The sequence below is a fragment of the Microtus oregoni genome, unplaced genomic scaffold (genome assembly GCF_018167655.1).
Source record: "Microtus oregoni isolate MIOR12 unplaced genomic scaffold, Mior012 000001F_ref0000356, whole genome shotgun sequence".
NCBI lineage: Eukaryota > Metazoa > Chordata > Mammalia > Rodentia > Cricetidae > Microtus > Microtus oregoni.
This window is the reverse complement of record NW_024543060.1, coordinates 9,094,791-9,120,624: the sequence shown is the minus strand read 5'-3', so window position 1 is coordinate 9,120,624 and position 25,834 is coordinate 9,094,791. Positions and strand designations below refer to the sequence as shown.

The following is a 25,834-nucleotide window of genomic DNA, read 5'->3' as shown; positions in this document are numbered from 1 at the left end:
AGAATGTTCTCGCTCAGGACCCCGCTGTCTGCCTCAGAGCTGGCCCCTGTGGTTCTTCTGGACTTGGGTAGCAGCACCCCTGTCCTTGCCCTAGGTGGAGCCTTCCATTTGAGCCAACTAACTTTTGGGTGATTTACAGTGTGCTCATTCCCTTTCAGCCCTGTCTCCTCCCATCTTGCCTTCTTACCTTCTGCCATTTCCATTAGGAGCCTGGAGGGAAACCGGCACTATGGGAAGACGAAGAAAAGGCCAATATAGCCCATGGGAGAGCTCTCGGAACAACATGTGAGTGGCCACTTTGTGGTGTTGTCCTCCATCCCCACTCTACTCCCTCTCCCCCAACTTTCATTTGTCGACCAAATATTTATTAAGCATCTACTATGTGCTTGTTGAAGCACAACAGGAGCGTGACGAATAGCGACGAGACCCCTTTGGATAAGCATGTCCCCGCCAAAGGCGGCTTCAGTACCGGAGGACAGAGAGAGCACACTGTGACCAGCAGCGTGTGTCTTGAGTTACTTGAAGAGCGCAGGAGAAGGTCAGGGAACTCAAGATTGATAGGGGGTGTTAGTGGAGGACTTCCTGGAGGATGTGACATCCAGGCCGCTTTTAAAGGATGATTAAGCATTTTCCAGTATAAGGGGTGTGGGTGGAGAGTGTCTTTGAGTCCAGGGGACTGTTTCCACAAAAACCACGCCTCCTCATGGGGACTTGGTAGTGGTCTTAACCCTGGGTAGGGAGCTGAAAACAGCCTGGTTATCCTGACTGTGCTGCTTCTCCTTATCTGGGCTCTGCATCTCCAAGTGCCTCAGCCTTTGCCCAAGATTTACTTCTGAATTGTTAATTCTGAGCAGGGATGCCCACTGCTCCAGTAGGCATGCTGCTCCAGTGGGCACACTGTTCTTATCACAAGCTCTGGTTGTGTATGTGCGTGGTAACTCCAAGAGGAGACAGGCACCGTGGACAAGGGCTGATTAGTTTGGAAAGCTGAGCTGCCTGATAAGTACATAGAGCACACAGATTGGAGGAGGGATGGACTCAGGGGTCCTGCCCAAGCTGGGCTGGCCTTGGCAGAGCCGGAGAGAGCCATGGAATTGAAGAAGTGCTGGGACTAGCCTCCCTGAGAACTAGGATGGAGGCTTCTCTCTCCAGCTAAACCCCTGGCCTAGAAGCAGGCATCTGCCCACAGGAAAACGGCAGCCAGGTGATGGCCTGGCTTGGCTGTGGGGAGGGAAGGAGGAAGTGACATTAGAGGACAGGTTCAAGGGGATTTTAGGTCACAGACAGCTGTGGTGAGGAAAGGGATGCTGGGGGTCTGGGACAGGAAATGTTGGAATTAAACCTCTCTTTGTGCCGCAGGAATCTCTAAGGTGGCAATGAAGCACTGCTTCCAGGGCAAGGAAGGGAGGCCATGGCAGGGCAGTGCTTATGCCCCCTGGAAGGGCCATGCAGATGACCATCTAGCTAGTGAGGTGATGGATCAGGCAGCAGAGACTCTAAGCTGCAGGAAACGGGCAGAAAGGGGTAGAAGGAAGAAGGGAAGAATGGGGGTGAGGTGGCCTGAGAAGAAGCCTGAAGCAAAGAGAGCAGTCTCTAGAGCTGGGCTTGTAGGCTCAGGTGACGGAGGCAGGAGGTTGCTGTCGTGCAATGACAGCTGCTGCCTGCTGCTGTAGGAAGGGGCACAGAGAGGGTCATTGGCAGCTACTGGTTGTCACTGAAGTAAATCTGGCCTCAGGGATTTGTCAATAACTTTGTCATTGAAAAGTTACACAGATAAAGTTGGGCATTGGTGGCTCACCCCTTTAATCCCAGCACTCTGGAGGCAGGGACAGGCAGTTCTCTGAGCTCGAGGCCAGCCTGGTTTACAGAGCAAATTCCCAGACAGCCAGGGCTACACAGAGAAACTCTGCCTCAACAAACCAAGAGAACCTGGTGGTGGGGGAGAGGTTGGGCAAAGAGATAAGGTAAGCATTATCCCAGAGCTGGATAAGGAGCCTGGGAAGAGGAGCTGCGCTTGTTTCTGAGGAAGTTCAGCCTGGAGGATAGCTGCCATATCAAGACAGGACTAAGTTAGCTCTGACTGGGAATGCTGGAAAGATGAGGTGACGGGAAGATTTCTCTCTCAGTTAGGGTTACTATTGTGATGAAACACTGACCAAAAGCAAGTTGGGGAGGAAAGGGTTTATTTGGCTTACATTTCCACATCACTGTTTATAACTGAAGGAAGTCAGACAGGAACTCAAACAGGGCAGGAACCAGGAGGCAGGAGCTGATACAGAGGCCATGGAGGGGTGCTGCTTACTGACTTGCTTCACATGGCTTGCTCACCCTACCTTCTTATAGAAACCAGGATCAATTGAGTCTTCCCCTATTGATCACCAATCAATCCCCTACAGACTTGCCTATAGCGCCGTTTTATAGAGACTTTTTCTCCATTGTGGTTTCCTCCCTCAGATGACTTTAGTTTGTGTCAAGTTGACAGAAAGCTATCCAGCACAACTCCTGCTTGAAGAAAAGCCGAAAGCAGGGATTAAAGACTGTGTACCCTGGCAGGAGTGGTGATTCGGGCCACTCTACTGAATCTGAGCAGGTTTATAATTTCATTCGACATTTACATTGGTCCAAGACTGGACCCTAAACCTGCATCTTGGACCTATCCATGATCCAGCCTGCCTTTCTTTCCCAAGGAGAAGAGGCATTGGCTACAGTACTACAGGCTCAGAAGCACACCTCAAGCCCACCTCTAGCAAAGGAGAGTCCTGTTTGTCTACTCAGCATCGCACAAGTGACAAGCTGCAGGACACATGAAAGGTGGCACCAGCATCCCGCCTGGCTCTTTGGAGTCGGGTGGAGAGAGCCAGGGTATGGATGGGAGGGGCCCTGACTGGATGCACAGACCCAGAGAAGTTTCACACTGTGTTTTCCTTTAGTACACTCACTCTTAGGAGCATAAACAGTGAAGTGAGGCTCTCCTGTGCCAAATACAGGCGGAAGAACAGAGCTGAGCAAAGTCCAGCTTCTTTCCTAAACAGGTGTATGAACTAGTGTTTCTTCTATGAAGCTTGAGTCTGAACACGAGCTCTAAGGAAGCATCCCCGGTCACCGTCAGCCTTCTCCCTAGCTCTGGGTAGATGTTGGAGGTGGGGGAGCATCCCCCAAAAGTAAAGTATTATCTACGTACGAAATGATGATTAAGTGAGCCTGAATGTACACTTACCACACGCACGCTGATGGGCAACTTGCAATCATAGGCACTCACAGACAAGAGATATGTTTCAGATAATACAAATTTGTTTGTGGCAGTGTTTCCCCATGTAGCCCAAATTGACCTCAAACTTTCCATCCTCCTACCTCAGCCTCCTGAGGTTGGGATTACAGATGTGTATCACAGAACCTGGCCAATATCCAGTTTTTATTTGACTTTGGGGAGAAGTAGTAAATCTCTCTTTCTTGTCATATTTTACATAAACTAATATTAAAATAGATCTGCGTTCTTAAAGAACAAGTCGGAAGTGTGATAGAGGGTTGAGATGGGAGGCTTGCCGACCTGGTCTTTAAAATCTGTCCAGAGATAATCGACAAGCTTTTAATTTCTAACGGTCCAGACCATCCTAACAAAACGAGTCTTGAACAAGGAAGCTTCCTTCTGATGAGTAGAATGGATGGCATTAGAATCAGCCCGTTTTTATTTTCAGTGTTTGCAGACAAGGTTTTGCTAGGTAACCCAGGCTAGTTTTGCACTCATGACAATCATCCAGTTTCTCCCTCCCAAGGGATTACAGTCACCACATCTGACTTGAGTTACTGCATGTTACAGAAGAGCACCTAGGGTTTCTCTGGCTAACATTTTCACGGCAACAGGTTGGGATGGGGACCTCTGATGATGGTACAGGTATTCATACACGAAACTCAACAAAAGCTCCGAGAGCCAGAGTTGCTGGGCTGATGCAGGAAGGAAGGCCCTTGAGTATTCGGAAAAACTCCCAAGGAGACCGAGGACTTGTACTGAAATGCAGCTGTGTGCCACTCACTGATGGAGGCTTGGATGAATTCAGGGAAAACAGGAAAATCTTTTCGTGCCCCTTGAACTCGCATTCCCAAGGCGCACCAGGAAGAGATTCCTCCTAGCCTCCTGGGGAAACCGTGTGAGAGTCCAGTAAGTTTTTCAGGCTGGCCAGGTCAGTCACTGGCCACCATCCGCGGCTCCCGGGGGAAGAGGGAGGAGGCGCAAATAGCAGCAGAGCAGCGGCGGGGCGTGCCCGGGCCTGGGGGCGTGCTCAGGGTGTGGCCTCCGGGTGTCCAATCCCCTTCGCTCCCCTTTCCACCAACCGCGCGCCGCTGTGGGCGGTCTCTGTGACAGCAACGGTTCCTGGGTGCAATTTTTTTTCCCTTTTTTTTCCTTCTCTCCCCCCCCAACCCCCCCTAACTTTGCTTTTTTTGTGAATGAAAAAAGGAGGTCGTGAGCGGTCCCCGGGACTGCGGCGCTCGGCGGCGTCTTAAGGCTGCGCGCGTGCGGCGGCCTCGCCCGGCACCTCGCTCTCCAGCGCGCCGCCCGCAACCTCCGCAGCGCAGCCGGGCGGCGGCGCGGCCCAGCGGCCGGAGGTCCGAGCGGCGGCGCGCAGTCCGGCTCCACGAGCCTCCATGACATTGGGCGCCCGGGGCGCGCGGAGATGCTGATCCGGAAGAGGCAGTGGCTGCAGTGCAGCGCGCTAGACTGCTCACGCGCCGCGGTTCGGCCTGGGCTGCTGTGCCAGAGTTTCTGATCGCACCCGAACCGGGACCCCAGGAGACTGGATCCCCAGCACAGAGCAGCGGCGTCGGCGGCGCCCCAACTTGCTTGCACGCGCGGAGTGACCCCAGACATCTCACTAAAATGAGCGTGCTTAGCAGGAAGAGATGTGTTCCCTACACTAGAAATTACCCCGTCACATGTAGTGGTGTAAGTACATGATTGATTTTTATTATGGCCGGGTTGCAAGCAGCCTCTGCAAACGCGCCGCCTTGCCTTGGCTCAGCCTTCAGCGCCCTCCCCTCTCCTGCCTGAGCCCCTCCTGCCTTTCCCCCAAGCTCCACTGTTCTTCTGGGCTCTTGCTGAGGCTGCTCGATTCAGAGGAGAGAAACTAACCTTTCTTGGGTGTTTTTAGGGGAAAGTATATGCCTTGCATTGGCGTGGCGTGCCCCTCCCCCTTCCCTATTTATTTCATTTAAAAAGAAATGTGTGTGCACAGCACCATGTTAGGGGAAAAATAATAGATCCAGAGTGGTTGAGGTCTCTCTCTCTCTCTCTCTCTCTCTCTCTCTCTCTCTCAAAGCCAATTGGGGTGTTTGCTGACGGTTGTTGAGATCTTTCTTTAGAGTCAACTCCACTGTGGTCTGCCCAGCTGAGTTTTGGCAAACTACTGGTGGAAATGTTGAGCTTTGTTTGTTAATGTTTGGGTATCCTCGGATTAAAAAGGTTTATCCTGTATTTAGGCTTCTGTTTTTGTTAAGTGATCATTCAAGATCCCTTTGGGCCTTGCTTTACGTTTTCTGCGTGGGGAGGATCCACCCCTCCACCTTCGCCCATATTACAATGTCAGCTTCCCCAGTAGGAGCTCCTTTAATTCCGAATCCAGCCTTCCTTTGCTCCTCTCCTCCCGATTCTCCCTTTCTATCCATCTTCCTTGATTTTTACTTTCATTTTCTCTATTTTCCTCCCTTTTACGTTTTTTTTTTTTTGTAAGATGCAGGATGTGGGATATTGGTTGCTAGGAGACAAGCCAGGCTCCCAGGGAGATTGTCGTTTCCTTGACAACCAGACTAGGGCAGCCACAGATGAACAAGCCTCCTATCAGCTGTGGGAGGGAAAGGGGGACTTTTGAGCTCTGCAAAGAGTGTGTGTAGGGGTGCGGGGGTGGGAATGGGAGCCCTTGAGATTTGTGGGTAATCCGAGCACACCTTCGGATCTGTCCTGGACAAAGTACAGGGAACTGGGAAAGCAGTTGTGCAGAAGACTGTGAAGAGGGGAGTGGTGGTTTGGGGACAAGAGTTGGGGGAGGAAGTACCCGTGACTTTGGGATTGTCAAGGGGTGGAGGGAATTGGAGGTTGTGGTACCCAGGGCAGGGCGGAGGATGGTCCGGAGTCTCTGAAGGAATGGGGCTGAGGCAACTGTGAATGAATGTCTTGAGTCACGGAAGAAAAGAGTTGCCAGAGGGGAGAGGGCAGTGGTACCATCATGAGTGCTTGTACCATTGTGCACCAGCAGCAATCCAGAAAGTGGTAATAGTCTAGAGCAGAAATTATATTAATATTGGCATGCTGTCCCCAGGACAGGATCCTCATTTAAGATAGGCCCGATTAGACAAAAAGTTCTGCTGGCTTAATTGGGCCAGCCTGTATCTTAAAGAGAGATATAATTACACATACGGATATGCAATCTAGCATTATATAATACCATATTACATAAGAAGACAAATGCCTCCTTTCACCCAGGCTCTCTTGGCATGAATTTACCAAAACTCAAAAAATTTCTCCCAACACCCTCGTACCCATTTTCTGGAGGCAGAGACTGATGTCCGCAAAAGGTGAAGAGGTTTGCCTCTTTCTAGATAGGACAATGAAGCTTGCTGTTGCAACAGGGATGATGACCAAAAAAAGGGGGGTGGGGAGTTGGTGAGTGTGTGAAGGGGCAGCGGGAAAGAGGATGGGCTGGAGTGTTCTGGTTAGGTGGCAGTTTAGGCAGGCCAATTCTAAACTCATGGCTAGTGTTTACCACTCTCCTACTTGTTGGCTCGCTGTCCCCTCCTGAACTCTGGAAGCAAAATCACAAGGTGTGTGTGAGCGCTATGTCACAAAGCAGCTGAACTTGGATGTGACCCTGGACTTAAGAACCCAGGCCCTGCCTCTATGCCTCCTTCTCCTGTTTGCTTCCAGACCTACATGCTAGTGAATCAAAACCACACAAGGAAGTTCTGTTGCCCTCTGGGTTTCTGTCTTCATTCATAGGCAAGATTCTGTTTTTCTTTTCTTTTTTGTTATCCATCCCATAAGGCAAAACCACACCCATTTGGTTCTTCCTGGTGCCCACCCATCCCTCAGCTGTCTAACTTGAGACTAGAAGCTGTCGAGGAGGATTTTATGTCCTCGGTTTAGAAGAGAGGAGAGGTAGCAGAAAGCGGAAGTCTATAACAGTTGCCTGGTGGACAGGACCAGGAGGGAGCAGGAATAATGCAGAGAGTTGCCATAGAGACCGGGTCAGAGCTTGGTGGCGACCCTTTGGAGTGGAAGGGTCCAGATCCTGTAAAATTCCAGGGAGGGAGAGGAGTCTGTCTCATTGAGAAGTCCTTGCTGCACTTCTCGCTTAGGTTGCTGAGCTGCATCCACTTGCACAGATCCCACTTGCCACATTACTTGAGGATTTCAGTTCTGCATTCCTGCATGTTAGCATCTAGTTACAGCCTGCCAGGGACAGTGCTCCTCTGCTGCTGCTGGTGGTGGCTTGGCTCTGGTCTTGATGGCTCAGCAGGACAGTGCCTGGGCAGCCTCCAGAACTCTCCTGGGGTCAGCCTTCCTGTACCTGGGAAGGCTTGCTCCAGGTAGCTCTACCCCCGAGACATCTTGCTGTATATAGGGAAGGAGCAGGGGCAAACTGCTAGCCCTAAGCACCTCTGCCCTGCCCCTACTCCCTTCCTATCCTTCTAGAAGGGTACACGCCAAGGGAGAGACTGCCCTCAAAGTCTCCTCAAACTGAGGGTCTCAGTGTTTTAACCACTGTTAACTCCAGAAGTGCCTTCTATCCATTCATCTGCTCAATTACTCTCCGGGGTGAACATACTACTTCTCTGCCTCTTACCAAGGGAAACTGAGGCAGAAGTTTAGGCTAAGCTTGACCCTCAACTTCCTCCAGCACCCAGTTCCCCACACAGACAGTTTGTCTAGCTTCTACTCAGAGACCCAGAGGAATGAGGATCTTCCGATCTAAGCCTCTTCCTCTGTAGGAGGTTCGAAGGAGGTAGATCTTACTCTTGGGAGCTGGATGTGGCTGGCATGCGGCGGGTAGCCCGGATAAGGGAGGGGAAGGTCCAGGGACCATAGAGTGTATTGTTCTGGGCTAGGACTCCCTCCATCCCTGCCTCAAAGTAGGTCTGCAGCTGAGAAGACACATGGGCAATGAGAGAGAACCAGCGTAAGGGGAGGGGGGCTTGCAGATTCAGCAGGTACATAAAAGGCCCTCTACTTGGAGGCGCTGCCAGATAAACCGCTCCTAGCCCATAAAAGAGGATAGGGCAGGAGGATGGAAGTGAGCAGTCTGGGTCTTGGAAATTTACCATATGAGAGGGCCAGGGGAAAACAGGGAAAGCTGGGAGAGCTGCTGCCCAGCCCTGACATGTCCATTAAATTTTAAAGTGACTCTGCATTGGAGCATGCTGGGAAGGGGTGGGGACCTGGCCCCATGTCTGCTTCTCTCAGCTGTTTGTTCTGCTGCTGCTACAGCCCCAGGGAAGAGGAGGAGGGAAGAGGATGGGTAAGCTACCAGGCAGATTCCCTCTCTCTGGAGGAGTGGGCTGGGGCCAGGTGCAAGGCAGTTTCTGCCTTGGGATCTCTCACAGACTGTGTTCATCCAGAAAGCCAGCTGCAGGATGGTGGGGGACCTTCTGACGGTGCTTAACTACTCAGCTTGAATGATCGCCTGTCTCCTAGGGCCTGCAAAGATACTTCCCTGAATGCTGCCCACTCCTCTCTCTTCACATCAGCGCTAATGCTTGACAGGGCCACAGAGCCAGCCGAGGAGGGCTGCTTATGTTGACCCTGGTCAACTGTCATGCCAAACTGTCCTGATTCCTCCTTTCATGCCCCCTCAGGTCCCAATTAATGGATTCTGACATGGATTATGAAAGACCAAACGTAGAGACCATCAAGTGCGTGGTGGTGGGGGACAACGCCGTGGGCAAGACCAGGCTCATCTGTGCCCGGGCCTGCAATGCCACCCTCACCCAGTACCAGCTTCTTGCCACCCATGTGCCCACAGTGTGGGCCATTGACCAGTATCGAGTATGTCAGGAGGTAAGACTACAAGGCCCTTGGTTGGGGGGTCCATTCTATGTATTTTGAACTGTAGGTGGGTGTCTCTAGAGCTCATGAGAGGCCCCTAGGGGTGGGGCAGAGGTGGATGAAGTAGAAGGAGCCCCCGGAGAGAGATCTGAAGGAAGTCCATCCCCAAGGATGTATCTTTGATCATTTGTTTTTTCAGTGTTGTCCTGGTTAGGGCTTTTATTGCTGTGATGAAACACCATGACTGAAAGCAAGTTGGGGAGGAAAGGGTTTATTTAGCTTACACTCCCAACACTGAAGGAAGTCAGGACACGAACTCAAGCAGGGTAGGAACCTGTATGTAGGAACTGATGCAGAGACCACAGAGGTTTGCTGCTTACTGGCTTGTTCCTCATGGCTTTGCTCAACCTGCTTTCTTATAGAATCCAGGATCATCTGTCCGGGGATGGGCCTTCCCCCATAAATCACTAATTAAGAAAGTGATTGATGGGCTGGGCCTTCCCCCATCAATCACTAATTAAGAAAATGCCCTCTTGTGGCTAGATCTTACAGAAGGATTTTCTCAGTTGATTGAGGCTCCCTCCTTTCAAATGACTAGCTTGTGTCAAGTTGACATAAAACTAGCCAGCACAATTGGGTAAGCCGGTGGCTAGGTTTCTAGCTTTGGCTGTGTACCATGCCCTGTGCAGTCACAGCCCCAAGTGGTAACATTACCTTCTCCAACAATAAGTGTGCTCTCTTGAGGTCTTGCCTGCTTCTGCTCACATGGAGACTACCCTCATTGATTCTCCAGAGATTTCATGTGGACAGCAGGTTGTGCAAGACACACGTGCCTGCACTGTCCTCTGGGTCAGGGTTGGGCTGGCATCTGCCCCAAGAACCATTGTCCTGTCTCCCCCATGCCCAGGTGCTAGAGCGCTCCCGAGATGTGGTAGATGATGTCAGTGTCTCCCTGCGCCTCTGGGACACCTTTGGAGACCACCACAAAGACCGGCGGTTTGCTTACGGAAGGTAGGGAGCCATACAGGAGAGTTTTCACTCTCTTCTGAGGGACTTAGTAACTCGATGCAGTAGAATCTGTGAGAAAGGACTGGAGGGGATATGGCGGTGGGCATTCCCTGAGCCTGCAGGCATCCCGGGCTTGGATGCCTGGTTTGAGGCCCAACTTTGCAACCTACTGGCTCTGAGCAGTTCCGGGATGACTTTTCTCACCGTGAGATGGTGATCATTTCTTTCTTCCTTTTTGTTTTCTTTCAATATTGGACATTGAACCTAGAGCCTCACGCATCATAGGCAAGTGCTCTACCACTGAGCTATGTTTGTCTCTAACCCTTTGTAAAGCTAAATAAACAAGCAGAGAACTTTATTTTGAGACAAGGTCTTCCTCAGTTGCCCAGATTGGCCTTGAACTAACTGTTGCCCAGGCAGACTTGAGCTGGAAGTTTTCTGCCTCAGCCTCCAAATATTTGGCCTGTACCACCAGGTCTGGAAAAATATTAAGTTGTGTGTGTGTGTGTGTGTGTGTATACATATATATATATATATGTATGTATATACACATATATATACATATATGGGCATATACTTATTCATGTGTGTGCAAATTGGCAGGGAGAGAGCCTTGCACTCAGGTGTGTAACTGTGGAGGCTAGAGGACATCAGGGTGGCTTCTTCCACCTTAGTTTTTTTGAGACAGCTCCCCCTCCCAACAGGGTTTCTCTGTATAACAGCCTTGATTGTCCTGGAACTTTTTTTGTAGACCAGCCTTAAACTCACAGCGATAACCTGCCTCCCCTCCCCCCCATCTCTATACTGGAGATGCTTACAGTTATGCTTGATTTTTTTACATGAATGTCTGAGTACTTGGGGATTTGAACGTAAGTCCTCATGCTTGCATAGAAATCATTTTACCCACTTAGCCATATCCCCAGACCCCAGATGATAATTTTTAACTCACAAGATAGCCATGAGGCCAAATGAATTTTTGTGCTTTAAAATGGCTACATACATTATAGTCACGATTGTGGAAGATGGTGTAAGTCGGTTCATAAAACTAGGGTAGGCTGAGGTGGGACAGGAACAAGCACACATGTGTTCCTTTTTTCAGGGGCAAATGGACCCCCCCACCCCACCAACTTTCTCGACCTGTAACTTTTCTCTCCCTCCCCCCAGATCTGACGTGGTGGTTCTGTGTTTCTCCATTGCCAACCCCAATTCCCTCCACCATGTCAAGACTATGTGGTACCCGGAAATCAAGCATTTCTGCCCCCGAGCTCCTGTCATTCTGGTGGGCTGCCAGCTGGACCTTCGCTATGCTGATCTGGAAGCCGTTAACCGGGCCAGGAGACCCTTGGCTAGGTAGGGGTACCAGTGCTCAGGGAGAGGGAAGGGGCATGGGGGGGGCGGGTCATTGCGATGGCTCCCGGCTAAGCCCTGAAGTAGTCCCACTGACCCTTACATCTCCTTCCATTTGGAGCAAATTCGCATCAGAGTCAATAACAAGCATGCTTCATTCATTCATTCACTCATTCATTCATCCTTCTCTGTCATGTACTCCACCGTGGGAGCAGTCCTGTACTATATCCCATGACGAAAAACATCTAGGAGAAGACATGTGTGAGAATATTTGTATGGAAGGGTCTTATAATTTCATGATGCTAACATAGTTGGCTCTTCCTATCATGGTTTCCACATCTGTGGGCCGAGCCAGTGTGAGTGGGAACGTCCAGACTCCTGTCACCCCATCATGATTCCCTAACTAAAGCGTGATAGCAACTGTGGTAGTGGTTCTCGACCTTCCTAATGCTGCAACCCATTAATTAAGTTCCCCATGTTATGGTGACCCCCCCACCATAAAATTATTTTTTTTTTTACTACTTCTTCTTTTTTTTTTGGTTTTTTTCGAGACAGGGTTTCTCAGTAGCTTTGGTGCCTGTCCTGGAACTAGCTCTTGTAGACCAGGCTGGCCTCGAACTTCCAGAGATCCACCTGCCTCTGCCTCCCTAGTGCTGGGATTAAAGGCGTGTGCCACCACCGCCTGGCTTTTACTACTTCTTAACTGTAATTTTTCTACTGTTATGAATCATTGTGTAAATGTCTGTGTTTTCTGATGATCTTAAGAGATCCCCATGAAAGGGTCATTCGCTGCCCCCATGGGTTGCGCCTCCCAGGTTGAGAAACACAGAGCCATAGCCTAGCATTTATATTTCATAAGCAATCTAGAAGAGGTTTAAAAAATAGCAGAGATACGCACAGGTTTTATAACTACAATGGCATTTTATATGAGGGACTTGAGTTTCCACAGATTTGGAATCTGAAGCGGATCTTGCAACTGGTCCCCTTCAGATACCGAGGGACTTTTGGGAGTAGAGTAAATGCCTCCAGCCTGGGAAACAATGGCCAGGTTCCCTCCACCACCAACACAGTTGTTTTCCCTTCTCCCACGCCCCAGGCCCATCAAGCCCAATGAGATCCTCCCCCCAGAGAAGGGTCGGGAAGTGGCCAAGGAGCTGGGGATCCCTTACTATGAGACCAGCGTGGTGGCCCAGTTTGGTATCAAGGACGTCTTTGACAATGCCATCCGGGCCGCACTCATCTCCCGCCGCCACCTGCAGTTCTGGAAATCTCATCTGCGCAATGTGCAGCGGCCTCTACTACAAGCACCCTTCCTGCCCCCCAAGCCGCCGCCCCCCATCATCGTGGTGCCCGACCCCCCCTCCAGCAGCGAGGAGTGCCCCGCCCACCTCCTGGAAGACCCGCTCTGTGCGGACGTCATCCTGGTGCTGCAGGAGCGCGTGCGCATCTTTGCCCACAAGATCTACCTCTCCACCTCCTCCTCCAAATTCTATGACTTGTTCCTCATGGACCTGAGTGAGGGGGAGTTGGGGGGCCCCTCAGGGCCAGGGGGCCCCCGCCCAGAGGACCACCGGAGCCACCCTGAGCAACACCACCATCATCACCATCACCACCATGGGCGGGACTTCCTGCTTCGGGCAGCCAGCTTTGATGTGTGCGAGAGTGTGGACGAGGCTGGGGGCTCTGGTCCTGCCGGCCTCCGGGCTTCAACCAGTGATGGAATCTTAAGGGGTAATGGAACAGGGTACCTGCCTGGCAGAGGGCGTGTGCTTTCTTCCTGGAGCAGAGCTTTTGTGAGTATCCAGGAAGAGATGGCGGAGGATCCTCTGACCTTCAAATCCCGGCTGATGGTGGTGGTGAAGATGGATAGCTCTATTCAGCCGGGACCCTTCCGGGCTGTTCTCAAGTACCTGTACACTGGGGAGTTGGGTGAGAATGAGCGAGACCTCATGCACATCGCCCACATTGCTGAGCTGCTAGAGGTCTTTGATCTACGTATGATGGTGGCCAACATTCTCAACAACGAGGCCTTCATGAATCAGGAGATCACCAAGGCCTTCCATGTCCGCCGGACCAACCGGGTTAAGGAGTGCTTGGCAAAGGGCACCTTCTCAGGTATGGGACATGTTTAGAAGACAAGGGGTTCTCCATAGGAAACTTTCTGAGGGCCCTAGGTTATCCCCTTAGTATTGGGAGTTGGCTTCAGCTCCCAATGCCCTGAAAATGTCGTCCTGCACAAGCCAGTTGCTTGATTGTCTGGGACTCCTATCGTATGACTCCAGAAGCTGGGTGGGTAGTCAGGACCCAGTGATTGATCTTGGGGTTGATTCTTCAGCATTCCAAGCCTGTGTCCTTACGTGACGCCTCTTCTCCTCCTGGACAGATGTGACCTTCATCCTGGATGATGGAACCATCAGCGCCCATAAACCCCTACTGATTTCCAGCTGTGACTGGATGGCTGCCATGTTTGGGGGGCCATTTGTGGAGAGTTCTACCAGGGAGGTGAGGCTGGAGATGGGAAGGGAGAGGATGGGAGAGACGTTTGCATCTTTGAATTTGAGAGAGCATCAGTTTATGGCACTTGCCTTAGCTTTGGTCATGTTCTAACCACAGTGATAGACTCAAAACAAGTTATGAGATGCTTCGGATAGCTAAGGGTTTTTCAATATTGCAGGAGAGGGAATTACAAGATTTTAGTCGTTTGGAAAACTCTTCCATATATATTTTATTTACTTTACCCTGACATACATACAGCAGGCCGAATCCATTATGTGCAGGAAAGGGATGCCCTGAGAAGTTATGCAACTTGCACAATGTTATGCAGCTAGAAGAAAGAGGGTAGGTCTAGAACGCGGGATTGACAAGTCCTTGGTTCGTTGGTTATACTCTGTTGGTTCCCTGAGACACACAGAAGCGCTCGAAAGGCCTGTGTTCCAAGCTGAAGTCAGCAGTGTCTGTAAGGAAAGGCTTTATTTTTTATTGAGCTGTGGGGAGACCGATCAGGAGATAATGCCATTGAAAGGGGGTTTGATATAGATCCCAAGGAGGGGGACTACACCCTGTGGGGCTCCACAGGGAAGATCAAGAGTCAGCCAGGACGTGGAGGTGGCGGTCTCCTGGTTGTCTGATACCAGGCTCTGGGGGTGATTACAGCAGGAAATGATAGATTGGGGTGTGAGTGTGGCAGAGGGGGGCCCACTTACAGGCAGCTCCTTTGCTAGCTAGCTCTAGGAACTGGCTGACCAGGCTGGAAAGGACCAGCCAGGCTCTAGGTGCCAGAGCATCAATACAGAATATAAAAGTACATAATGAATACAGACGCCTTGCTCTCCGAACAGTGCCCAACCTCAGCTGACCCATCCTCCTCCTCATTTGCTACCCTCTCGAGTACCAGTTCAGCCTATAGCTGGAAGGGGTTTGTTGATGAGCTTTAGAAATGTTCTCTTGCATTTGTTCCCTCTTTTTCATCCTCCCAGACAAGCAGAGCAACCCTTGGTTTCCCTTTATCTCTGTCTGCTGGACCATCCTTTGCCCATCACTCTCTTATAGTTCACAGGATTCTACTTTGTACAGTGTATAAAATTTAAAGTATCCCTATTCGGTTTTCCCAGCTGGTCTGTAATTTCTTTGGCGAGCAGGGACTTCTGCCACGTACCCCTGTCACCCCCACCATGGTTCCCACCCCTTTGACCATGCTCACCAGATCCTTGACTGAAAAACCTAACTAAGAGCAATTAGCGATCACGCTGGGTGAATTGGAATATGAGCTCCATAAGGTTTCTTGAAAGGAAGTGAATAAGGAAAAAGAGCAGACAGGTTCAGAGCTGAATTGGTCTCTGACGTGGGAGCAGGAGTTGGACATATTGGATATGGGGCCAGGATTCTTTGAAGCCTCAGGGGCGCATGTGCCCTGGGCATTTCCCAGCATCACAGACACATTTTAAAGCTCCACCTGATTTCCAGCAAGTCCAGAGAGACGCACATCTGATGAGAAAGCAGTTTTTGTTTCCCTGCTGCTCTGATGAGATCCCAGAGGCCCCAAGCAGCAGCGCTGAGCAGACTGCTGGTTCCCTTTGCTCATTCCGTAGCCCACTTTAGCGGTTCCCTGCAGGCGCCAGGGGCTTGGGGGAGTAGCTGACCCAAATGGCCCCTTCCAAGCATCCTCCGTCCCAGAGTGCCTTCAGAAGATGCCAAGAATCTAGGTCCCTTTAGAAGACGCCAGAGCCCCACTCACTAATGCTGTCAGGTCTCCGAGGCTGGGTGCCAAGGTTATGGGAGTTCCCCAAGAGGATTCGGAAACAACCCAGGAAGCTAGTTTGTTGCGGGAGACCAGCCCACCGAGTTAGGACTTCATCTGCCAGGACTGAGTTATTCTGGGCCTCCCGAGACATCATGGCACCTGCCTGCTCCTTTCACCCTAGGTGGTGTTCCCGTACACAAGCAAGAGCTGCATGCGAGCCGTGCTGGAGTACCTCTACACGGGCATGTTCACCTCCAGCCCAGACCTGGATGACATGAAGCTCATCGTCCTAGCCAACCGCCTCTGCCTGCCGCACTTGGTCGCCCTCACAGGTAACTAACTATAGTGTACCGGGACCTCCCTGGGACAAGGCCATGGAGACCCCAGGGAGTGATTATGTATCTTTTGTTACCTCTCTCCTCCTGGGGACAAACTGGGATGCCAAGGGGGAAAGTGCTCTTAGAATTCAGTCTGCTGGGGGCTGGAGAGATGGCTCAGTGGTTAAGAGCACTGGCGGCTCTTCCAGAGGATCGGGGTTCAATTCCCAGTTGCCACACGGCAGCTCACAACCGCTTGTAATTCCAGTTCCTGGGGATCAGACACGTTCGTATAGACATACATGGAGGCAAAATACAAATGCTCATAAAAAATAATTCAGTCTGCTGGCCTCTGTAGATTTTTCCTGAGTACATAGATGTGCAATGTGTGTGTGTTGGTGTTGCTGGGATGATGGGACACCTTAGAGGTCTTGTGACATCACAAAATGGCCTCTGTAGGTGATGACACTTTGACCTTCACTCAGGCAAGGTCAAGAAGTCCCAGGGAATAGAACATATTTCTTCTGCTGCTGCTATATGTTTCTTCTCCTGGTCAGCTTCCTGGTCTTTTCTTCTTCCTCTCCTTCTTCTTTGACTCCACCTTTTCTTCCTTCTTCTCTACAGAAACATAAAGCAAGCATTGACTAAGCTGTTGTTGTTCCTTGTGAGGCTTGTGAAGGCTGGGCCTGGTATTACGGGCTGTAATCAGAGCTAACAGGAGGCAGAGGTAGAAGGAGCCTCAGTTCAAGTTTCACCTGAGCGACAGAAGTTTCATTATTCTGGGTGGTTTAGCAAACCTTGTCTCAAAAAAAGTGGGGTAGCTCAGAGGTGGCATTTCCTTTCTTGTGAAAGGCCCTGGGTTTAGTTCCTAACACACACTGGGGGAGGCAGGCAGGAAAAGAGGAGAGATTATGAGAGCCATAGCTCAGCTTTTAAATGAGCCAATCCCAGAAGCCCTCAAGGCAAAGAAAGATGTAGGCAATTGGTAGATGCAGCTATGGGCAGCTGGGTGCCCTCAGTGGGAAAGGCATCTAAAAATGGAGACCCAGGCAGGCAGGCCGCTTCTGTTGACGGTGGGGTTGGTGTTTGTGTTGCTCTTGACTTTGATCCTGATGTCAGCACTGAGGTCAAGACAGGTCAGGAGAGGGCAGCGAGAAGAGCCTTAGAACTTGAGTCAGGATTTAGACAGGGGCCGGTGTCAAAGCTGCTGGAGCCCTGGGTGATTAGTTGAGGTTAAGGGCAGACACTGGGGAGACAGCAGTCCTGTGAGGAGAGGAGAATAAGAGGGGACATGTCAGTCACAGCCAGAAGGCAGAAATCATTGATCAGGACAGAATATTAAAATTCAGGCCTATAGGGGGAGTCCAGTGACCCAAGCTAGGGGCAAGAGGGACTTTAGGGGAGGGAGTTAGAGCCGCATCTCGGGATTGTTGTTATAGCACCCTTTGGTGCCCATGGGAAATGGTGATCTTTCCAGAGGCCATAACATTTCAAATTCTGACATGGAGTAATTCCATTTCCAAAAAGCCGTCTCTAAAGTAATCACCTCAGGGAAAAACAAAACCCATAAAGGTATTTCTAGGAGTTCTTTTCACTAGGGCAGGAATTGGAAGCCAGTCGGAGAAGCACCCCTGGTTAAGCCCACATAGGTGATTTTCTCATGGCTGCCATTTAAAATATCAAAGTGCGCTGGCCTGTGGGAGGCCTTGCAGGAAGTAGCAGACAGCAACATCTAATTACTTTCCCCCAGAAAGGACCAGTGAAGTTAGAAACTGCACGAAAGCATGACTGTGCTTAAGGATCGGTGGGAGCGGCTGAGTTTCAGGTGCTCGGCGAACGTACAGAAAATGTAACAGCTGTACGTTTTCTGAGGCTGTCCGTTCATACTTGAACTTGCATAATATAGCAAAATTCTTTTCTAATCTTGATGGATGTCAGGAACTTGAGCCTCCCTGGCACACCAGGAGTTAGTTCCCACTCTCTCCCCTCATTACAGCTCCTCTCCTGTCCCTTGAGGAAACCATACTGCTCAGCACTCTTAGAGAATTCTCACAGACTCACTTCCTGACAGTCTATTGTTCTATCATCCGAGCATGCTTCCTTTAAATGCTACAGCTTAGTTGTGTGTGTGTGTGTGTGTTTTCTTTTGAATTTTTTTTTAATCAGTGAGTACCTGTCCATTTAAACAACAACAAAAACTCCCTAAAGTTATTTGTGAAAAGCAAACTGTCATAGTTTGCTGTTTGCTCCTGTGATAAAAAAAAAAAAAAAAAAAAAAAAAAAAAGACTAAAACTAACTTAGGGAAGGAAAGCATTTATTTAGCTTATAAGTTATAGTCCATCATCACGGGAAGCCAAGGCAGGATCTGAAGCGGAGACCAAGGAGGAATTTACTGATTTACAGCTTGCTTTCTTATACAACCAGGACCACCTGCCTAAGGTTGGTTATGCCCACAGTGGGCTGGGCCCTCCCAGATCAATCAGTAATGGAGAAAATGCCCCAAACAGACATGCCCACAGGCCAATCTCATGAAGGCAATTCCTGGATCAAGGTTCCCTTATTCTGGACTATTACTTTAACTATGTAAAGGTGTGTTGCATTTGTTTATGCTGCATTTGTTTAATGATGTAAAGATGTGTTGCTGTTTCACCTTGCCTGCCTAAGGCACCTGATTGGTCTAGTAAAAAGCTGAACAGCCAGTAGACAAGCAGTAGAGGGATAGGTGGGGCTGGCAGGCAGAGAGTAAGAGGGATCTAGGCTCAGGGGAAGAGGGAGAAGAGAAGGAGGGAGACAGAGGAGGAGATGCCTGGGGCTAGCCAGCCGGGCAGTTGCCAACAACCAGACACTTGAGTAGGATGTACAGAGTGAAAGAAAGGTAAAAAAGCCCTGAGGCAAAATGTAGATGAAGAGAAATAGATTAATTTAAGCTATAAGAGCTAGTAGGACAAGTATAAGCTAAGGCCGGGCAGTCCTAACTAATAGGAAGTCTCCGTGTCATGATTTGGGAGCTGGTTAGAGACCCAAAAGAAAGCCTGCTGCATTCTCTGTTCCCAGGTTAACTCTAGTTTGTGTCAAGCTGACAGAATGTAGCCAGCCCACCCCAATGCTGGTTCGTTTTAATACATTTCCTTATTTGCTGTGTGTATGTGGTGGTCTGCAGACAACTTTTGGGAGTTGGTTCTTCCTTCATCCTATGTGCTTTGGGGATCAAACTCAGGGTTGGCAGCAAATGCCTTTACCTCCTGAGCCACCTCCCCAGCCCTGTTCTGCTCTTTTGGTCTTATAGTTTTCTGTGATCTAGATTTTTACTGCCTGCCTTCCTTCCTTCCTTCCTTCCTTCCTTCCTTCCTTCCTTTCATCCTCTGAAGGCTAGATTTGCTTCATACTTTGATCTTCCTGCCTCCACCTCATGAATGCTGGGATTATAGTTGTCACCACCACACCTAGCTCATGTGGTGCTGGGATAGAACCCAGGACTTCATGCGTGGTAGACCAGTACTCTGCCAACTGAGCTATAGCCCTGGTCCCACAATTCCAAGTTCAATGGTGTAGGTAATAGAATTCTCTCCACACCATATTTCTTGTAAACTTTTCAATTTAGAATCTAGATCCTGGAGCACTTAAAAAAAAAAATCAACTGCCTGATAGGTTATTTCTCTTCTTCATCAAGAGGCAAAGATTGCCTGGTTTCCTTTTGTTCTGGTTTTAGCAGCTGTTGAGTCTATCAACCAATTAGGTGCCGCAAAAAGGTTCCACCCCAGCTTAGCCATTCCTTCTTATCCGAAGTGAGACACACCCATCTCTTACTGTTTGATTACTCAGTAATCGAAGTTTCTGTCGGAAAGGCAGTAATTCTTGGTCCTTTTCTTTGACGTAAATGTTTTTGAGATATAGCACCTACCTTTGAGGTTGACCAATGTGTGTGTGTGTTTAAAGTATTATCGTGAACAAATTTGGTAAGTTTCACTTAATTGTATTTATTCTTTTGTTTGTTGTTTTTAAGACAGGGCCTTATAAAGCCCAGGCTGGCCTTGAACTTGCTGTGTAGCTTCCGTTGGCTTTGAACTCTTGCTCCCCCCCCCCCCCCCGCCTCATCCTCCAGAGTGCCAGGATAGTAGACAGGTACCCCCACAACCAACACATTTATTCATTGAAGTTCAAATACTGTACTTTTAACCCATAGCAGTCTCTTTACATTTGCTCTGGTGTCCTTGGCTTCCTTGCTGTCTGAAATGAAAAGATATCTCTAGCTCCACCCTGTACCTTTATGCCTCATACCTGGGATCAGCCATTTTTCCAAAACACTCTGGCTTCTTTGTGTTGATGAACCCAGGGCCCTGGACATGCTGGAAGTCCTGGATTCTTATGGTTGACAATGGAAAGGCTCACTGGTCTTGTGATACTTCCTGCTTCCTGGTCTTTCCTGTGGGAGGAGCTGGGGAAAATGTACTCACCTTTTAAGGATAAAAAATTACCTCATGGGTTTATTTTGATACTTTTAATTAAATTTAGGGTGAAAGGAGTTTACTTCCACCATATAAATGTTTTCATGTAAACTGGAAGATTAATGTACCGTCTGTTAATAAAGTTTAAGTGGATATCAATAAGTAGGTTTAACCCAGCTCTAGATCAGAGTTCTCAGGTTGTTTTCATTTGCAACAGGCATGAGGCCCCAGGCCCTCTTGCATTTGTGTGGCTAATTGTACTGAGGATTGTGACCCTGTCATATCAGATTATATGGCAGGACATATGTAGTTTGAAAAGACCTCTTAGTAAGCTTAGCATTTTTTTTTTTTTTATTTGCTCTCCCGACCCCACTGAGGTCTTCTCTGCAATGGGAACAAACTTCAAGTCTCCCTTGGACTTTCTGGTCTGTTGGGACTTATCTAGGACCTGATCGGTTTGAACCCCTCCCTGCAGCAATCCTCTTAGGTGGTAGATAAGCACTGTGGGTCCTTTGCCATGTTTATTCAGCTGACTGTTGGCTCTATGTGTGTGTCACAGAGCAGTACACAGTGACCGGGCTGATGGAAGCAACCCAGATGATGGTGGACATCGATGGGGATGTCCTTGTGTTCCTGGAACTGGCACAGGTATCATGGCAGGGAAGAGATGGACGAGGCTTGCCTCCAGGCACTCTCTGCACATAGGCAGAGTGTAGGGCTCTGGGAGGTGAGAGCTGGGATGGCGAACAGCCTTGGCTCACTAGCTGGGTGGGGTTTATGCCATCTGATATACTAGGAAGCAACTAGAGAACTTTTGGATATCTGCAATGAAAGCTGGACAAGAGACGGAGGGACTGAGACCATAGGTCATCAGAGGGGACCCCAGAATAGGACTGGGGTCCTCTAGGGAGTACTGAGGAGACCTCTCTGAAGTTAACTGCCTGCCTTCTTATTGCCAAACAAAGGAGTCACAGTGCCAGGAATTCGGTCCTTGAGTGTGCCTGGTACCAGGTTTCCAAAGCTTGGTTGCACACTTCTTAGTGCGGACTGTTTTGTCTGCAGATGGAAGGAGAAGGGACCCCAGTGGGGTAAGAGCTGAGGACAGATGCCAGAGGAAGGGCATGTGGGACATGAATATCAGTAGCACCGTGCTGGAGGCAATTGTGGGGTTGGTACTAAGGTCCAGGAGCTTACATCAAGCACTGTCTTCCTTGGTTCTGGGTTAACTCGCTTGGAGGGTAAGCCCTTTATGACTGCAGAGCATGTGTGGGCACTGCCCACTGCTGCTGCTCCATGGACATGGGGCCTCTATGCAGAGTTCCTGCTCCAACAGGGATGCTTTTCTGTACCATCCACAGTTCCACTGTGCATATCAGTTGGCCGACTGGTGTCTCCACCACATCTGCACCAACTACAACAACGTGTGCCGCAAGTTCCCCAGAGACATGAAGGCCATGTCCCCAGGTGAGTGTCTATGCCAGCCCCTGCAGCCTGCAGCAGGAGCTAACCTGGACCGTGGGCACGGGTGGGCTTGGTGCTGAGCTGGGGCTACCTCCTAACTTAGCGCCGCTTGCATTGTACTGTAGAAAACCAGGAGTACTTTGAGAAGCACCGGTGGCCACCAGTCTGGTACCTGAAAGAAGAGGACCACTATCAGCGCGCGCGGAAGGAACGCGAGAAAGAGGACTACTTACACCTGCGGAGGCAGCCCAAGCGGCGGTGGCTGTTCTGGAACAGTCCCTCATCACCGTCCTCCTCAGCAGCGGGCTCGGCGTCCCCGTCCTCCTCCTCCTCGGCCGTGGTCTGAGATGCTGCCACCCTCTTCTGATCCTGCTGCTGTTGTCCTCATTAGCCCTTGTCCTTCTGCTCTTCTTTACCATCCTCTCCACCTGACAGGGCACGAGGGAACTCACCTAACCAGGGCCCTACGGGCAGAGCCGTTCTCACCAGCCAATGTGGCTCAGGCCAAGAGGAGCCCGGCCCTGCAGATCAGAACAGGGTCCACCTCCAATTCCAGGCAGAGCAGGAAGACATCTGCCCCGAGGTGGGGAGCAGGGCAGAGCTCAGAGCTCCGGTGTTTTCTCTCTGGACTTGACAATAGAGCCAATGGAGGAAAACTTCCCTGGACGTGGGTTTGTCTGTATTGGTCTCTGCTTTGGCCGGGGAGGCAGTTTCCTCCCCATGTTTTTTTTCACCAACAGACTTGAGGGTAGCACGTATTCTGCGCAAGGGTTACAAGTGTTCCGTGAGCATTAAATACCCCGCTTGAGAAGTCAGGGTAGGAAAGAAGTCTGCAGAGCCCATGTCATGAGTTATGGCTGCTGGGGGCGGGGGAGAATGGTGTAAAGTTCACCCTGCTAGCATCTTTTAGGGGCTACAGGCTATGCACATCTAGCGGCAGGTGGCAGCGTTGATTTAGGCTTCAGGTTTGAGGGCGATACCTCTTAGTCCTATGAGAGTCCTCTACCTCGCCCCTCCTGCACTCCTCACATTTTGAACGTGAAAGGAGAAAGGGGAAGGGTGGGCGCTTTGCTCAGCAATCCCATGATCCTTTAGGCCTCTTCCCCCATCTCTGGGTAGCGCTGCTTTTTTATGGGGCGGGGCAAAAGCAGCCCAACAAATGACAACCAAACTCAAAAGGAAATCACCACCAAGACCACTCTATCCTTTGTATTCCCCCCCCCCCCCGCCCTGCCCCAAAGAATGAAGTTCCAAAAAGAGACCCTGTAGGGTATATGCATTTTCCTAAAGCTGAACGGAGGCCTTTACAATAATGTGGATACAAAGGGACAATGGTCCCAGCTACTCCAGTGCATTTAGGGAGAAGACTCGCATCCCCTCCATATCTGAGAATGCTGTTGCCCAAGGCTGATGGTTGCAGGGTTTCAGGGAAGGTTTTAGCTTCCAGGCTTAAGTGGCTTTGGACATTTTCCATCTTGATGCAGGCTAGCCTTCTCTTCCAAGGGTGACTTCACAGAATGGATGGGAGCTTGTGCTTGCGGGGATGGGATGGGTGGGGTGGGAGGCCTTCGGCAGGGGTTAAGTGTCAGAAAAGGACACACTGGGGAGCAGGCCACACAGCACGACCTGGTACTGGCTGAGGATAAAGGGAAGGAGAGAATGGGATAGCTGAGCGGGAAGGAAACGATGTCAGTCCAGGGAGGAATCTGGGTGACTGGAGGATGTACACAGTGGCTTGAAGCCCCCATGGGACAAACACTGGGCCTCAGTTGACCCTTTCCATTTCATAATTATAATCCATACTTCAGCTCCTTTGACCATATTTTAGACTTGAGGTGGAGGTACAGGGACCTGGATAGGTTGATTAGGTCTGGGATTAAAGCAAACCCAGAAACAAATGCAACCCTATAATTGTTTGGTACCGGGACCTAGAGTTCTGATCTTGCCTTGTCAGAAGGAATAGGCAGTACCCAGTCTCACCGAGTACTGAGCTCCATAGTCTGAACCTGGACCCACCAAGACTGCAGCTGCCTTGTGATCAAGGCCTCCAGAATGGCTGGCTGGGGAAGTGTGTTGTATGCTGCCCTCTGCTGGCTAGTGTGCCCTCCTGCAGCTGAATTCTAAATGACTTCTAGTATGAAAGGGCATGTCAGCCTGCCTCTCACCCCTTCCTTTGAGGACAGAGAGAGGGATGCATCTCCAGGGATCTAAGGAAGAAGTAGAGTCCAGTCCTAAAGAGCAAGGGGAATCGGGTCTCTCAATTGAGCATCACTGGTGAGGAGGATGGACAGGCCGGTGGGAGAAAGGGAGGATTTATGGAGTTGGAGGAAGGTCAAGGAAGACCATGCCCCACCCAGGCCAGTTTACCCCTCAGGGACCCACCCCCACCGCACACATCTGTCAGAGCCAGTGTCAGGTAAGCCCTACTGCCTAGTAGAACCACCCAGGGGGTCTGTGAATGAGCAGACAAGAGGACATGCAAAGCCCCTTAGTCCATGGGTGCTCTGGATTCCAGGGAGACAGAAGCAGGAGACACTTCAGTGCAGGACAAGCCTGTGACATGAAAGCCCCTGCAGCAGGGGTCAGTGACACAAGAACATGCTCCCCTGGACTATGTCACTCAGGACTGTGTTAGAGGATGGGGGAGCAAACAAACCCACACCTTTTTATATAAGGTTTCATATTTAATTTGGTCATGAATTCATAATACATGAGTATTTTGTACCTAATGGCATGCCTTGTTTTGCTTTGTTACCAACACATTGCCAAAGGAGACAAAGAACGGGCATCAGATATGAGGGTGGCACACACACCTACTGTTGGGGCTGGGGCTGGTTATAGAGCCCAGCTAGCCCTGATGTACAATGTCAGCATAAGAACACCGATGCAGAGACTACTCAGAAGTGGGGGTCTCTCTCCTGAAGCCACAGCAACAAGACACTACAGCATGCCTGGGAACAGCCACCCCCAGGCGCTGTCCTGCTGTGTGACCTGAGTCGGCTGGAGGAGGTTTTGCCAGAAGGAGGGCTGAAATAATGAGGAACTAAGGAGGGGGTGTTCAGCGGTTTGTATCACTCGCTCTTGCAGAAGACCTGGGCTTGATTCCAAGCACCTACATAGTGTGGTCAAAACCGTCTGTAACTCCAGTTCAAGGTGATCAGATGCCTCCATCTGAGCTATGCGGGCACCAGGCACGCATATCATGCACATATATGCAGGAAAACACTCATAAAATAAATAAAAATAAAAACAATATTAAAATAACAAAAATAGATGAGGGCCAGGTATGGTGGCATACCTGTTTGATCCCAGAACATGGAAGGCAGCTGTGGGCAGACCTCTGAGTTGAGGGCCATCCTGGTGTACACAGTGAGTTCAAGGTCAGCTAAGCCTACATACAGATTTAGACTCTGTCTCAAAAACAAGTTAGTTTTTAAAAACAGAATAGGAATCCATACAGGACAAAAATCGGAATGTGCCAGTTCTCCAGAGATCCCTATCACAGTGTTTTAAAAATAGTGACTTATGGATATGGTGATGAACATATCCATTTGTAATTCCAGCTCCGAGGAGGCTGAGGCAGGGCAGTTGTGAAGGAAGGCAGTCTGGGATTCATAGCCAAGACCCAGACTCAAAACCAAAACCCAAAGAACTGGCATTTCAGTGTTTATCATTGTACAGTGGTCCTCAATGATGGGTTTCTGTGCTCCAATGTGCCCCAGGGCTAGATTCACTAGAACTGAGAATTCATAAGTTACCAGTATTTCACATTCATACATACCATCCCTGAGGTCAAGTCTCTGCTCCCGTTTTTCTTGATCCCAGGAAGGACTCAGATTCACTAACCTTAAATGCAGACGAGCTGATTGGCACCTCTAGCCTAACCTATTTCCCATCTCCTCACCCTGGCCGTAGATGGGGAAATCCAAATAAGAACCAACAGTATAGCATACTAAAAGGGCACTCGTGAAATTGGCTTGCCTG

At 50.0% G+C, this 25,834-nt stretch overlaps 1 protein-coding gene across 2 annotated transcripts; it reads left to right on the top strand.

Moving 5' to 3' along the window:
• The first annotated feature begins 223 nt into the window (after nucleotides 1-223).
• Rhobtb2 (Rho related BTB domain containing 2) lies at nucleotides 224-22,514 on the top strand. 2 transcript variants are annotated; one of them, XM_041667294.1, is made up of 11 exons: nucleotides 224-285; nucleotides 4,454-4,939; nucleotides 8,842-9,043; nucleotides 9,939-10,042; nucleotides 11,204-11,389; nucleotides 12,483-13,501; nucleotides 13,770-13,888; nucleotides 15,808-15,958; nucleotides 20,949-21,037; nucleotides 21,748-21,853; nucleotides 21,976-22,514. In XM_041667294.1, exons 3-11 carry the CDS (start codon nucleotides 8,852-8,854, stop codon nucleotides 22,194-22,196), a joined length of 2,187 nt encoding a protein of 728 aa, XP_041523228.1. In that variant the 5' UTR covers nucleotides 224-285; nucleotides 4,454-4,939; nucleotides 8,842-8,851; the 3' UTR covers nucleotides 22,197-22,514. The 2 variants fall into 2 exon arrangements, with proteins under 2 accessions (XP_041523228.1, XP_041523218.1); XM_041667284.1 differs by lacking the exon at nucleotides 224-285 and having other exon boundaries at nucleotides 4,423-4,939.
• The last annotated feature ends 3,320 nt before the right edge of the window (nucleotides 22,515-25,834 follow it).

What these genes read in the sequence shown, in the direction of transcription:
- Rhobtb2 (XM_041667294.1), top strand. Translation starts at nt 8,852, where the DNA reads ATGGATTCTGACATGGATTATGAAAGACCAAACGTAGAGACCATCAAG. An exon ending in GGCAAAGGGCACCTTCTCAG is followed by an intron (nt 13,502 to 13,769) that starts GTATGGGACATG and finishes CCTCCTGGACAG; the next exon opens with ATGTGACCTTCATCCTGGAT. An exon ending in TGTTCCTGGAACTGGCACAG is followed by an intron (nt 21,038 to 21,747) that starts GTATCATGGCAG and finishes TACCATCCACAG; the next exon opens with TTCCACTGTGCATATCAGTT.